The sequence below is a fragment of the Gadus chalcogrammus genome, chromosome 23 (genome assembly GCF_026213295.1).
Source record: "Gadus chalcogrammus isolate NIFS_2021 chromosome 23, NIFS_Gcha_1.0, whole genome shotgun sequence".
In the NCBI taxonomy this organism is placed as follows: Eukaryota; Metazoa; Chordata; class Actinopteri; order Gadiformes; family Gadidae; genus Gadus; species Gadus chalcogrammus.
The window spans coordinates 13,451,417-13,464,066 of record NC_079434.1 but is presented as its reverse complement, the minus strand read 5'-3'; the positions used below and the strand labels follow the sequence as shown (position 1 = coordinate 13,464,066).

At 45.6% G+C, this 12,650-nt stretch overlaps 1 protein-coding gene across 2 annotated transcripts; it reads right to left on the bottom strand.

The window, feature by feature from the left end:
- Positions 1–2,874: 2,874 nt before the first annotated feature.
- On the bottom strand, positions 2,875–11,395 carry slc35b3 (solute carrier family 35 member B3). 2 transcript variants are annotated; one of them, XM_056584636.1, is made up of 10 exons: positions 11,210–11,395; positions 9,861–10,103; positions 9,202–9,323; positions 8,704–8,858; positions 6,623–6,730; positions 6,266–6,363; positions 5,867–5,959; positions 5,659–5,770; positions 4,683–4,752; positions 2,875–4,028 (listed from the first exon to the last, which is right to left on the bottom strand). In XM_056584636.1, exons 1-10 carry the CDS (start codon positions 11,225–11,227, stop codon positions 3,878–3,880), a joined length of 1,170 nt encoding a protein of 389 aa, XP_056440611.1. In that variant the 5' UTR covers positions 11,228–11,395; the 3' UTR covers positions 2,875–3,877. The 2 variants fall into 2 exon arrangements, with proteins under 2 accessions (XP_056440611.1, XP_056440612.1); XM_056584637.1 differs by lacking the exon at positions 11,210–11,395 and adding an exon at positions 10,703–10,956.
- Positions 11,396–12,650: the final 1,255 nt, after the last annotated feature.

Below are 12,650 nucleotides of genomic sequence, written 5' to 3'. Positions count from 1 at the left end.
AGGTGTGTGTGTTTGACTGAGTGAGTAGGGTGTGTATCCCTCACCGAGCCCCGTATAACGCTGCACCCATAATAAATGGGCTGCCAGCTCTCCCTGCGTGCTGCGTGTGTTCTGGGTGGGGGGGTGTCGGACCTCATATTATATTGCGGTGGTCTATGCGACGATGTGGACGGTGTGGGCTAATATGAGCGCCTATATGTGCTGCCACAGTGATGAGCCGGGGACACACACTCCTAGTATTATTTATTAGGGATGGATGAGCGGCAGACAGGGAGGAACCCAGGCCGGCCCCCCGGTACGCCCGCTGACAGGGAGAGGGGAGAGGGGAGAGGGGAAAGAGGGAGGTGAGGGGGGGTGGGGTGGAAGACAATGGAGAGGTGAAGAGAGGGGATGGAATGAGCAGGGAAGAGGGACAAAAGAGAGAGAGAGAGAGAGAGAGAGAGAGAGAGAGAGAGAGAGAGAGAGAGAGAGAGAGAGAGAGAGAGAGAGAGAGAGAGAGTCAGAGAGAGAAGGAGAGAGATGGGGAGACATTTTTTATTCTTGAAAAAACTTTTTCACAAGCTAAAAAAAAAAAAAAAAAGGCAGAGGCAAACGGAGAGAGAGAAATACAGAGAGAGGGGAAGTGAAAGGGATTGGGGGAAAAGACACATGGGGGTAAAGAGAGACCAATGAGCTACAGAGAGAGGAGGAAAGTGCAAAAATGGATAGGGAGCTAGAGAAGAGAGAGAGGATAGAAGAAAAGCAGTTGGTGAAAACAAAGAGAAAGGGAAATGGACACGTGAGGACCAGTGTGACTGAGTGAGAGAGAGAAAGAGAGGGAGAGAAAGAGAGAAAACATAAGGGGTTCATTGTAGGGGTGGCTGGGTAACAGTGAGGAAGCGAGCGTGGCGATAAAGAAGACAGAGAGGCCGGTGCCTGTGTTTTCCCTGGATGTTTACCGAGGTATTGTACAGAGAGGCGGTGGCACTCTGTCATGTGACCTCACTAATGCAACGCTATTTATTTAGTTTGCCATGCATTGTGTCGCCAACCTGAAATCTGGACTACTCTATATGTAAGGGGCCATTCGTTTTCCACCCTTGGTTCAGTTTTTCTTTTTTTATCCACGAGGACTCTATACCTTTGAAATAAACACTGCCTGAGGAGCTTGTATGATTAAAAAATATATAAGCTTTAAAGGGGTTAATCAGTGCGTTGACACGGTGTACTAAAGCTGAATCAAATAAATGTTAAGGGCCGGTTTATGATTGATTTGAAAGATGTGCCCGAAGATGGCCAAAGCTGAGCGCGGTCACTGGGGTCAGTCTGATTTGTTAGGAGGGTGTGTGTGTGTTCACCCGGTGCTTAAAGACAAATGATGTGCTTTGCCTAGGGTCAATCGGGCGCCCCTCTTCCCCGTTATGACCTTTCGGGGACTCGGATAAAGAACTACGTCTCCCATGGTGCAGCAAGGTAGCGTAAAGCGCCGGCACCGAAGTGTGCGTAATGGAGATGTAATGTTTGGAAACCCAGGGACGGTGACCTCTCAACCTGCAATGAAACACTGCTCTCTTCATCCATCATGGCAAAACAGTACTTTAGAACCCCCACCCCACACCCCCACCTCCAACATCACCACCTTCAGACACAAGCAGAGAAATACGAAAAGCGCAGTGTGGGGCCGAACAAACACACAAACAGACATGGGCCCTAATCATTTCCCCACCTTTTCAATTAACTCATGTGGCATCCAATCTGTGCAGCCCTTGTCTTTTTTGCTCCAAAACAAAGACTTAGCGATCCTGTGCGGTTGTATGTGTGGTGTGTGTGTGCGCGCAGGCATAGCGATGCACTGTAGCCTAGAGCCAAAAGGGGGCCCCTGGAAGGAACGAATGGGGGTACGGGGGTCAGCTGCCAGGTTTTTATGAAATACCAAATTACTAATTGGCTACGGTGTAAGGTTTCCCGCCAGGAAGCGGAGGGCTGTAATGACCGGGCCCCTCTAATAGGAGTGGTACGGTCACCTCCCACACTCGCCATCTGATGGGCCTCCTGCCGACCTGGCAAAACGTTGTCATTTCACCGTGCTGAGGTGAGGGCACAGAGTCAGAGACTTGGTGTTATCAAGGGCAAGTGCAAAGACATTCACGTTTTTACTGAACTGAACTTTGTGCCAGTCCAACATCAATAGTTTCTGGGAGGTTCGGATGTAACTTATCCACATTTTCAATGATTTTTTTTTGTGAGAAACAGTTGATGGTCAGCAGTGGCTTTAGTTGAGTATTTTTACAGCTACATCATTAACCAGATCATCTTTAACAAGGATATTAAAGTAGGCTGAAGAGGCCTACTTTAATATCAAATACACAAATACAAGGCTAACCTGTCCACTTATCAATGTGAATTTGTTGAAGAGTAAGCCTGTAAGGTTTGAACATCATCCTTGACAAACTAATCACACAAAATCACCTTCGGTAAGATTTAAAGGGTTCTTAAATCAAAAATGAAGTGTTGAGGCAGGTTTATTTTGCTTCACTGGATCTTAAACCAGCGGAACTGGCTCCATCTCTTATATTTCCCTCTCAAACACGGCAGAAGATCAGGAGAGCCCAGATCTGGTGAATAATGTTTATTTTCGGACTACCAGGGCTATCTTTTTTCTGCACCACTAATCAAATTTGCCAGGGGCAGTTGGCACACACATTTTGGCAACACTTCAATTATTTTCTCTGGAGTTGTTTTAAGTGTTGGTCAGTTAGTCATGCACGCGCCAATGCGCGCACACACACACACACACACACACACACACACACACACACACACACACACACACACACACACACACACACACACACACACACACACACACACACACACACACACACTTTAACATAAATGTGAATTTCTTTCTTTAATGTAAAAATATCAACAACCATTAGATCAACAACCTTACACCCAGATAAATTGTTGGCAATATGGCAGTTGACATTGTTGATGAGGCGTGGGAACAAAAATATACTTCTCCCCTTACATCTTCATGATGATTAGGCTTCCATTTTTTCTGTCACAAATAAATTACAGATAAAGCCACTTTTCTCCAAGACAGTTAAAAATAAAAATGAAATAAAAATGTCCTCCATTCTGTCACACGCAGGTGATCGAGATAATATATATAGATATATCTATATATATATCTATATACATACAGTATATATAGAGGATGACGAGTAGTGCACACATTCTTCTCAGTTATGTTAAATATAAAAGAAGTACATTGTTTGGTCGAAAGGTTCCTTCAGACGTTACGGTTGCTAACCAAAGCTTTAAAAGTGCACCCGTCAGGGCCGTTGCAAATCATGTCTTATTTGGTTAGCTAAGGCGCTGGCTTGCCTTCCAGGATCTCCAATGGCATCCGTATTGTCCTCCATTTTGTGAGTGTTTCCATCAGGATGCTTCGGCTTTCCTTAAAAAAAAATAAAAGAAGAGAAGTACAAAAAAATACACTGCCCACTCATTATGGGGCCCGTTGATAACCAACAAAGTATGACGATGATTATTTCTATTTGCAACATCGTTCAACACCTATGCTGCAGAACTGGAGGAAAATTACCACTTGTCCCCTCCTCACCACGTATACCATCTGCCGATTGGTTGGTTGATCCGTCATTTGGGCAGATTGAGGGCACCGGCCTAAGCAGAGCCATGAGAAGGCAGGAAACTCCTGTGTGTACAACATCTCAGACCTTCCTACAATGTCTGTACTCAATGACTGTCCTGTGCTGTCGGCCATGTCCAATTGGTGGTGAAGAGCTGATACCGCCCGTCTTCGGCACACGCCCTGAGAGAGATGAAGAGACAGATAGAGGGCCGGGTGGGCCTGGAGGTACCGGTCCCGGGTCTAGACATTCTGGGACGGCAGGCGGGCCTTCTTGCCGTTCAGCAGCAAGCTGCGGAGGTCCTGTATGGAGGGCAGCCTCATCTTGTCCCTGTTCTTGCTGTAAACGTTCAGGAAGATGCCGAAGAGCACTAGCAGGCCGGCCCAGATGTACCTGAACAGGAGAGGAAGGGGGACGATCTCATGTTTCATGTTTTTAAAGGCGTCTCACACACACACACACACACACACACACACACACACACACACACACACACACACACACACACACACACACACACACACACACACACACACACACACACACACACACACACACGAATCCAAAAGGTGCATATAGGCTGACTAGAAGTCGAAACGAGAAACAAAATAAAACTAGTTAAAGAAGAAGTGCAATAGTTGTGAGGAGGGTCTGAGAAAGCAGACAAAGTCAGCAACTACAGCAAATTAAGATTGTTATCCCAGAACAGCAGCTGGCAGGAGAAGGAGAGCTTGCCCTGGTTGTATTTATGCAATGTGTGTGTGTGTGAGTGTGTGCGTGCGTGCGGATGGAGAGAAGGTGAAGGGGGGTGAAATCAGAGCCGTCTGGAAAAAGCCAGCGAGAGTAAAGAGAGCACCAGAGCTCGGGTTCTGAAAATGGACTGAGGACATAAAACACACAACAACAAACCAAGTTAGGATTTCGGTTCGAATCAGACTCCAAATGAGGATTCCTGGAAGGTTTTGGTGGGGGGGAGGGGGGGTGGGGGGTGGCAAAACAGACGAGAGCAGGAGGTGGCAAAGTCAGAGAAAAGGCCGACATACTTACTGGAAAGTAAAGGGTTTTGCGAAGAACATGAAGGATAGAACGATGGTCATGGCTTTTCGCCCAGTGGTCACTGCAGGGCACATTGGAGGGGGGGGGAAGAGATACAGTTCAGCCGCTTGAATGGACCACTTATTTTAATAGGAGCCACACAGTCAAATTGTTTGGGTTAGAATACAAATGGGGATACATCGCCTCGACTAAATGTGTAAAAAGTAAATAAAATAATAAATAGGAAAAAAGTTCCACCTTTGTATAAAAGAACAAAGAGTTCCTAAACAAATTCCTTGTATGGGCTTCATTAAAAAAAGTGGTGCCCTGGAGAAGAACTACTACATTACTGCATGTGCCAAATGTTGGTGAATGTTAGATTTAGTGTGTTTAAAGAAGGACCTAAAAGTATTAATCTCTTAGGTCGCCTTAAAGCAAATCAGCCAAATATGGGAACTCTTCAACATTGAGATTATAGCCATGCATTGAACACAGCAATGAGATCAAGCCTGTTTCAAGGGGTTTCACTGTGTTTAAGTGTATCTACATGTAATGCAGTGGTTGCTCCTGCAGCACTGCCCCCCTCCCTACAGCTCTTTTCATTGAGCGAGAAGCAGTAGAAGTCATATTAAAATATGACTATGGAAAGGCTCACATATGGTCATGCATTTTTACATCTGAAATCGCACATCAAAGCACTCCTAGTCGTTCAATTCACCCTCTGCCATCTTAGGACACATTTAAAGATTTGATAAATGCTATTATTTAGGACTATCTCTAAAGCAAATGCGCCATTTGCCTACTTTGATGTTTGAACTACATGAAAGCGTTTCATCAAAGCTTTAAAGTTTCCAAGCACGTTGGTGATAAGAAGCATATCTCTCTGAAATGTACTAAAAAACATGTTACTAAAAAGACGGTGCTTTCCCAAAAACATACTGCTGGTGAACCCTGTGCAGGACAAAGAGGACAGCGCGGATCGAGTCACCTGTGACAGCGACCAGGGCGCCGAAGAGCTTGATCAGGGCCAGCACGAAGGAGATCCCAAAATACCCCGTCAGAGAGAAGAAGAACGCATAGCCGTACGTTGTAACAGGATGCTGGCGGAAACCAAAAAAAAAACAAATATACTTGACAGATTTCAAAATAAAAGTCGCACAGAAACCAGTGCTTCGATGACGTCAAAGTGAACTGACCTCAGAACAGAACGCCGCCGCCGGCCCCAGATCCCCGACGCACAGCAGGCCGGTCAGTATGTACACAAAACCAATCGAGTACGAGTAGAGCACCTGGGAGAGCAGAACGAAAACAACCAACCATTAACCTCAACAGTCCCAACCGCAAACAGAAGAAGCTTCCTCTCGGTTTGCTAAGACCCAAGTGTGTGACCCAACTGTGTCATAACATAAAATAAATTGTATTTTCGTTCTTGTGAATTAGGGTGTGTGCGGTGCCCTTATGTCTGTGGACTGGAGCACCTCCCTTTAAGTGAGTTGTAGGAGCAGGTAGGTAATGTAGGAGCAGGTAGGTGATGTAGGGAGCAGTATAAGAAGCACTGTTGCATGTTTAAAGGGGAGATGAGGGCCGTTCGTCACCATTTCAGAATTGGATCCGTTGTGCAGCTTCATGGCCTTCTCTTGCACGTTTCCGATGGCAGCGTCTGCACACAGCGCCAAGGAGATGAGGAGCACACCTGTACCGTAGACAAAGAGAACACAAAGTCAGCGCTCTGCCCACAGGCTACAAAATGACTATTAATGGGTTTGGATTCCCACTGGTTTGAAAAAGGTACTCAAGCTGTAAACCCCTAAAAAGACAAGGTGTCAAATGATTTATAGAGTTAAACGTAATTGCAATTTAGAATGACCTGCTTTGATACAATAATAACTTTCATTTAATACTCGATGCACAACTTTTGTTCATTAAAAAGAAAAAAAGGGAATTAACGTCACCTGTGAGGTTGAAGTTGGGCGCAAGTTTGCTGTCGGCCAGTGTAAACCAGATGAGCCCGAGGCTCATGCAAAGAGCGGCAGAGACGTCCGCCAAGTTGTAGCGCTTACCTGGAACACAGAGAACGGCCGTTGTTTTAAGAGCAGTGGGCTAAACCCAACTGATGTTGGTTATCTCTGTATAATAGTGTTCAGAACACAGACCAAAATGGCTCACAGACAGACTTGGAGTTAATCTGAGATGAGTTCATCTGATAACAGAATGCAAATTAAATTCTTAAGTTCTTGAAATTGAACTATTTTCTTCCACTGTATCGATAGTATATTATTGCCAAGGCTGGAACTTTGGAAAATAATGTCCAACTGTCAAACTACAAGAGATCTAGCAAGCTGCGTGGATGCAGTGATCAGTCATCTGCCGATAGCGTGGAAACAAAAGCAAAAACAAACCAGCAAAAAAACAGAAAAAAATTGGTCTCAACAAAAGGCCGAAAGTGTTGATAAAGATACATTCTGGGGTTGGGCTGAGGTGGACCCCTCTCTCTTGAAAATCCTTTTAAGTAATTAATCCATTCATAACTCAAACATTCAATAGATGTTGAAATCACACAAGAAAGTTCCACATCAATGCGAAAGAAAGAAAGATCCCACAATATGGGACGCGCAACGCGATGGAGAACGCCTAAACAGTCTGACTGACAGGCAGGGCGGCCTTGAGCCTCCCGTTTGACGAGGTGACATCAGCCTGGCCACGGCAAGCCTTTGATTCCAACGGCTCGCTTTTGAAGGGCCTGACATCAGACAGATCATCCCCACCCACCCATCCACCCGCCCGCCCTCCTACACCCCCCGCTCCGATACAGAACGTCTCTCCCCCCCCCCCCCCCCCGCAGTCTGCTCAACGCACCACCCCCCGGAGCGACCCCCCTTTCTTCCCACTCGTTGATCCAGCCATCATCCATCCATCCCTCAGTCCATTCACCGACTCCATTAAAAAAAGGTGATAAGCAGTCTGCTGGATCACAAAAAAAGAGGCTGAGAGAAACCTGTTTGACAGCAAGGACATGATAGGCGTTGCCAAGACGGACACACCGGGATGAAAGTGGGACAGTGGGAGAGTGAGGTGCGGCGAGGGAGGTTAATGCGAGAAAGGGCTTTGGTGCTCCAAAAAAACAAGGCGCTGATGATAAAAAGAATGTTACGGAAGGTTGAAAGGTGTCTGGTGCCTTAAAGCAACAACGCGCGATGAAAGGAGTTTGGTACGAGACCAGGTTAGTTCAAAAGGTAACCTGCCCCTCTTAAACAACTGGGTATTCAACAGGGTTATGGTCAACACGCTGAAAACGAAGGCATACGGAATTGCATGAGACAATCCAGTTCTTAATTAACTTAAAACAGTGTACAGAACCAACATATATTTAACTCAAGAATAGATAATGATTACAGTGATTTTGAGGTTGGACTCTGTGCGTTGGCAGAGCTGCACCCTCCTTTGACATCAACCATAAGCGAAGAGATCACACAAGCCAATATACTAAGCAAATAGGAAAGAGCGAGGCACACAAGCCTGACCTAGCGGACAGGTGCGTGGGTGAGAAGCGCCGTCGTGGTTACACAGATGTCCTGGTTTAATGGTGCTCTCCCACTCGGTCGACAAAACGGGCGAGCCGGTGCGACACACGACAACCAAATGATTCCCACTTATTAAGAGCTTTGCTCGGTAATAGCGTTTCATTGTTAGGGTTGACTGGAAGGTGAATCAATTAGAAAAGGTGCCAGTGTTTTTGCTCTGATTTGAAACCTTTTACTATGATTTCACTATTAAGTCTATTAATAGATCATTTTTCATGTACATTTTTTCATGTACATTAAGTAACGTCATTAATTGGCAGGTTAATCACAGGCTTAAGGAAGCATGCCCTGTGGACAGAACCTTTCGGCTGGAAGTCATCCAACCCCCACTAAACCTGTTCTAACAAAAGACACACCCTCCGCAATAGCGCACCCTAAACTACAGACTTTTGTGAAATGTGTCCCTGAGCATTTTGTTACAACGATGTTTATGCAGAGAGTTACTTGCTCACCTTGTATGAAAACTCCACCGATCATGACTGGAATGAGTTTGCAGCACTTGAAGATGACCTGGGTGGGGTAGTTCAAGTAACCAAGAGAGGTATTGGAGAGACCCATGGTCCCCACTGTTAAAAACGCGATGATCATGTACGTCTTCCCAGGTATCCTGTTAAGATATTGCAGAATAAACAACAACAAATGAACGAAAAAAACAAAGATTATTGTTGACTGATTCAAAATGAGATTTGACCAGTTGAGAGGAGAGGCTGAAATAACAAGGTCAACATTTAAGTGGATAAAAAAAAACAGTAAAAACAAATAATAGTTCTACATTGAGCACAACAACGTTTAGCTATAATAATTGCGGAGACACCTTGTGCAGTGTGCAGTGAATGAACCCTGTTCAATACAGGTGCGGTAGACATTGAACGGGACATAACGCGTACTATAACCTAGGATAATAATAAGCCTACAGTAAAGCCGTAGGCATTTGAATTCACAAACCTTACCGTCTGCGTTTGTCCTGTGTGAGCTGGAGCTCCACCAGTCCAAACATGGAGTAGAACCCAAACTGTACCAGGGTGAGGTACCAGCCAAAGGGCCTGAAGCCCTCTACGGAAAATATTAGCTCCTGGGGATGAGACAACACATGCCGTGTAGGTATGAATCTCATGAAACATACGGTTAGATGCTCCATCGCATTCTCTCTCTGGCACACAAACACACACAGAGACAACAGTCAACGACAGTGGTTCCAAGTCTCTTTTTGGTCCCCACATGTTCACTGTGGCCAATGTAACAGTAACCATATGCGCGGACTGCATGACAATAAGTGACGCGAGGTAATTCGCTCATGGCTTTGACTCAATAGAAAGTCTGTTTGTACATAACAACAATACCAGACCATTAGGACATTTTTCATACAAAATCATCGACTATCCATTGTTTATAAGCAGCCATCTCCTGCACAATGTTTAAAAACTGGGCTATGGCAATACTCGGATATGGTGATATTGGCAAATATGTAGATTCATACCCACATATACCACAGCCCGGCAAGAAACCACGAAACAACATGCAGCTCATCCCAATACTTCACTTTAATACTTAAAATAGGCTATTCTGTCATGCACTGCAGCATGGCCCATGTCGTGTGTTCCTTCCCTACCTGGAGGTATCCATAGATCAGGTAGAACACGAACACCCCCGCAACGCAGATGAAGAACTGCGTGGGGGCACTGAAGTTGCTGAGGTTGATGCCCAGCACCCTCAGCTCCTCCACCGACTTGATGTGGGGGGACATGACCTCGTTAGAGGAGGGGATGGAGATGGAGAGGTGCTTCCGCGAGCCGTTGTAGCCGATCAGGCTGAACTTGCCAATGCTGCTCATCGTCTCGGCGGCGGCAGGGGGCTGGGGGCGTGAGGGGAGGAAACCAAACAAACGTGTGGATGAATAGGATTGTTGTGGCGTTATGCTCAGTAGGTTTAGAGTCGTACCAACATGCTTGTTGTGGTAATGTAAAGATGGTAAAAACATAGTTTATGTGACATCAGTGGACTCACAATAGAAAAATATATAATATATATATATAAAAAAAAGGGTTAATTAAAGGCCAATAAATAATGACATATACAACTGAGAGTCCTTTTGCGGTGCATGTATGCCCCTGTATCGATATGGCGTGGAAACAATATTGACTTGGTCATGGTTTTATTGGAATATATACATAATAGGTACATGAAGCATTTGATTCAGGTTCGATCAGCCCAAGACGTTTGGCAGCAGCAGCGACAGCTTATGATGTTGCTATAAGTAACGTTAGCCAGGCTAGTGGATACCGACTCTTACAACTCTCCACAAGCTGATAACATTTCAATTGGACATTCTGCTTCAATAGTTTGCTGTCTGCTATTCAATAAGCGACACTTGCTGATCGGTGGGTAAACTCTTTTTTTAATAGCTTTAGTATTAACGCGGTGTTGTCCTCCGGAGTGAGAAAGCGAGGCTACCTTCAACAGCACTTCCGGGGTTTCTTTATAGTCACGTATCCTCTTCTGCAGAGGCGATCGCCTCAAATGTCATGTCGCCGAACGTCAGAGCTCATCGATCCCCCGAACCAAAGTCATCCATGTTTATCAGTCCATCACAAAGCATTCAAAACACGAGAGAATGTGTTCGCTCAAAGCAACCAGCAGCACTTCATTCGCTGCAGCAGTGGCAGCGGCCAACAACTTCCGCTCCAGCCGAACTCTGACCTGTGCTATCATTGGTCGGTTCGATCGCTTTCGGGCGTGCACTGAGCAGTTTACATCTTTACCTTTATATATTTTACATCTTAATATACTTTCCATGTTCTTTACAAAGTATAGTATTCGTTGTATTATTTTTCTTAAATACGTATACTCCGTTACACGATCCAAAACAGCCTATGCCGGTAACAGCATTTCACTTGGTGCATGTGTATGCGCATGTTTATGCAGGTGATCTACAGCCGTGGATGATGATCATAATCTTACCTCATTTGAATGGTCCATTTTGTGTTGACTAAATCGTCAAAAAAAACTACTTGTACTTGCTCATTTCAGTTTAGAAGCAGGTGTGTGCTAAAAGTCAATTGATTGTGATGACAGAGCCATGGCGCGTTCCTATACGTCAACCATACAGGTCTAAGTGGTTGCATTAGCTGCGTTCTAAAACTTTTTACATCCTCGTTCCGGTTGCTCATTCACTGTTATATCCTGTCGAGGAGACGAACATTAGCAGTTAGTGGTAAAGCAGGAGGAAAGGAGCAGTGTGGAAAAGACTAGGCTTAGCGTCAGTAAAGGAAACGTCGACTGTTGATGATCTGAAGGATATGTTTAATTGTGTAGATTTTTGCTTTGTGTAGATATTGTGTTATCTTAAACTCGAAATTAGAGAAAATATAATGCCGTTTATGGATAGGTTTGGTTAAGTAGAAGGGTTTATTGTGTGTGGCCTTTCTCTCCCACAACCTGTGACAAAGAATCCATGGTTTACTCTGGTCCACTTTAGTAGAAAGTCTCATATCCATCTCTCTGCCTCTCTCTCTATGTTTTTCACAACACATGCAATTCTCTCAGTTGTAAAATGACTTCTCTCTGTCCCCTCATCTATCCAACCTGGTCTGGCTGTCATCTAGTTTATAATTCCCCTTATAATAATATCCCTTCCAAAACCTCTTCTTCTTTCCCAACCCTCCCCCCCCCACACACACACACACACTCTCTCTCTCTCTCTCTCTCTCTCTCTCTCTCTCATCTCTCTCTCTCTCTCTCTCTCTCTCTCTCTCTCTCTCTCTGTCCCTGTCCCTCTCTGTTGAATCCCTTCACTTGTATGTTTTTTTCTATCTCTTAGTCCAAGTATCTGCTAAGCTCTTCCCTCTCCTCCCACCTCCTCTTTGCCCCCCCCACCCCCTCTCTCTCTCTCTCTCGGCCATCCTTCCTCAGCCAGGGGTTAATGCACTCCAGGCTGGCGATATTTCCTCCCCGCCCCCCCCCCCCCCCCCTTCATCCTCCTCCCCTCATCCTCCTCCCCTTCCTCCTCCTCCTCCTCCTCCTCCCCACCCCGACAATATAAAAATTCAGAGTGGACAGCTCAATCCCTCTTCCATCTCAGATTTGATTGTAATGGTATTGCCTCCTGTCCCTGGGAGGCCTGCGTCGCCCGGCCCTGCCCGGCCCTTTATGACGCTAAATGGCCGGCCAACACTTTTTTCCATCCATTCAAAAGATTCCGTTAATAACTCATTTGGAATTGGACGTCTGCAGCGCCTCGGCCCGGGCTGTAGCCGTAGTGGTGGTTGTTTTATATATATATATTTTTATATATATCTATACCGGTCCACTGCTTGTGTGGGGGGGGGGGGGGGGGGGTTCAGTATGGAGGGAGTCTGACGCAGAGGCCCAGGATCGGCGCTGGCCGAAGGTTAATGAGTCC

Bases quoted from the DNA above. Each gene is read 5' to 3' on its own strand.
- slc35b3 (XM_056584636.1), bottom strand. The intron at 6,731-8,703 runs GTGAGCAAGTAA...TCTGTGTTCCAG, and splicing joins CGGTGGAGTTTTCATACAAG to GTAAGCGCTACAACTTGGCG. The intron at 4,753-5,658 runs GTGACTCGATCC...TGTGCCCTGCAG, and splicing joins CGCCCTGGTCGCTGTCACAG to TGACCACTGGGCGAAAAGCC.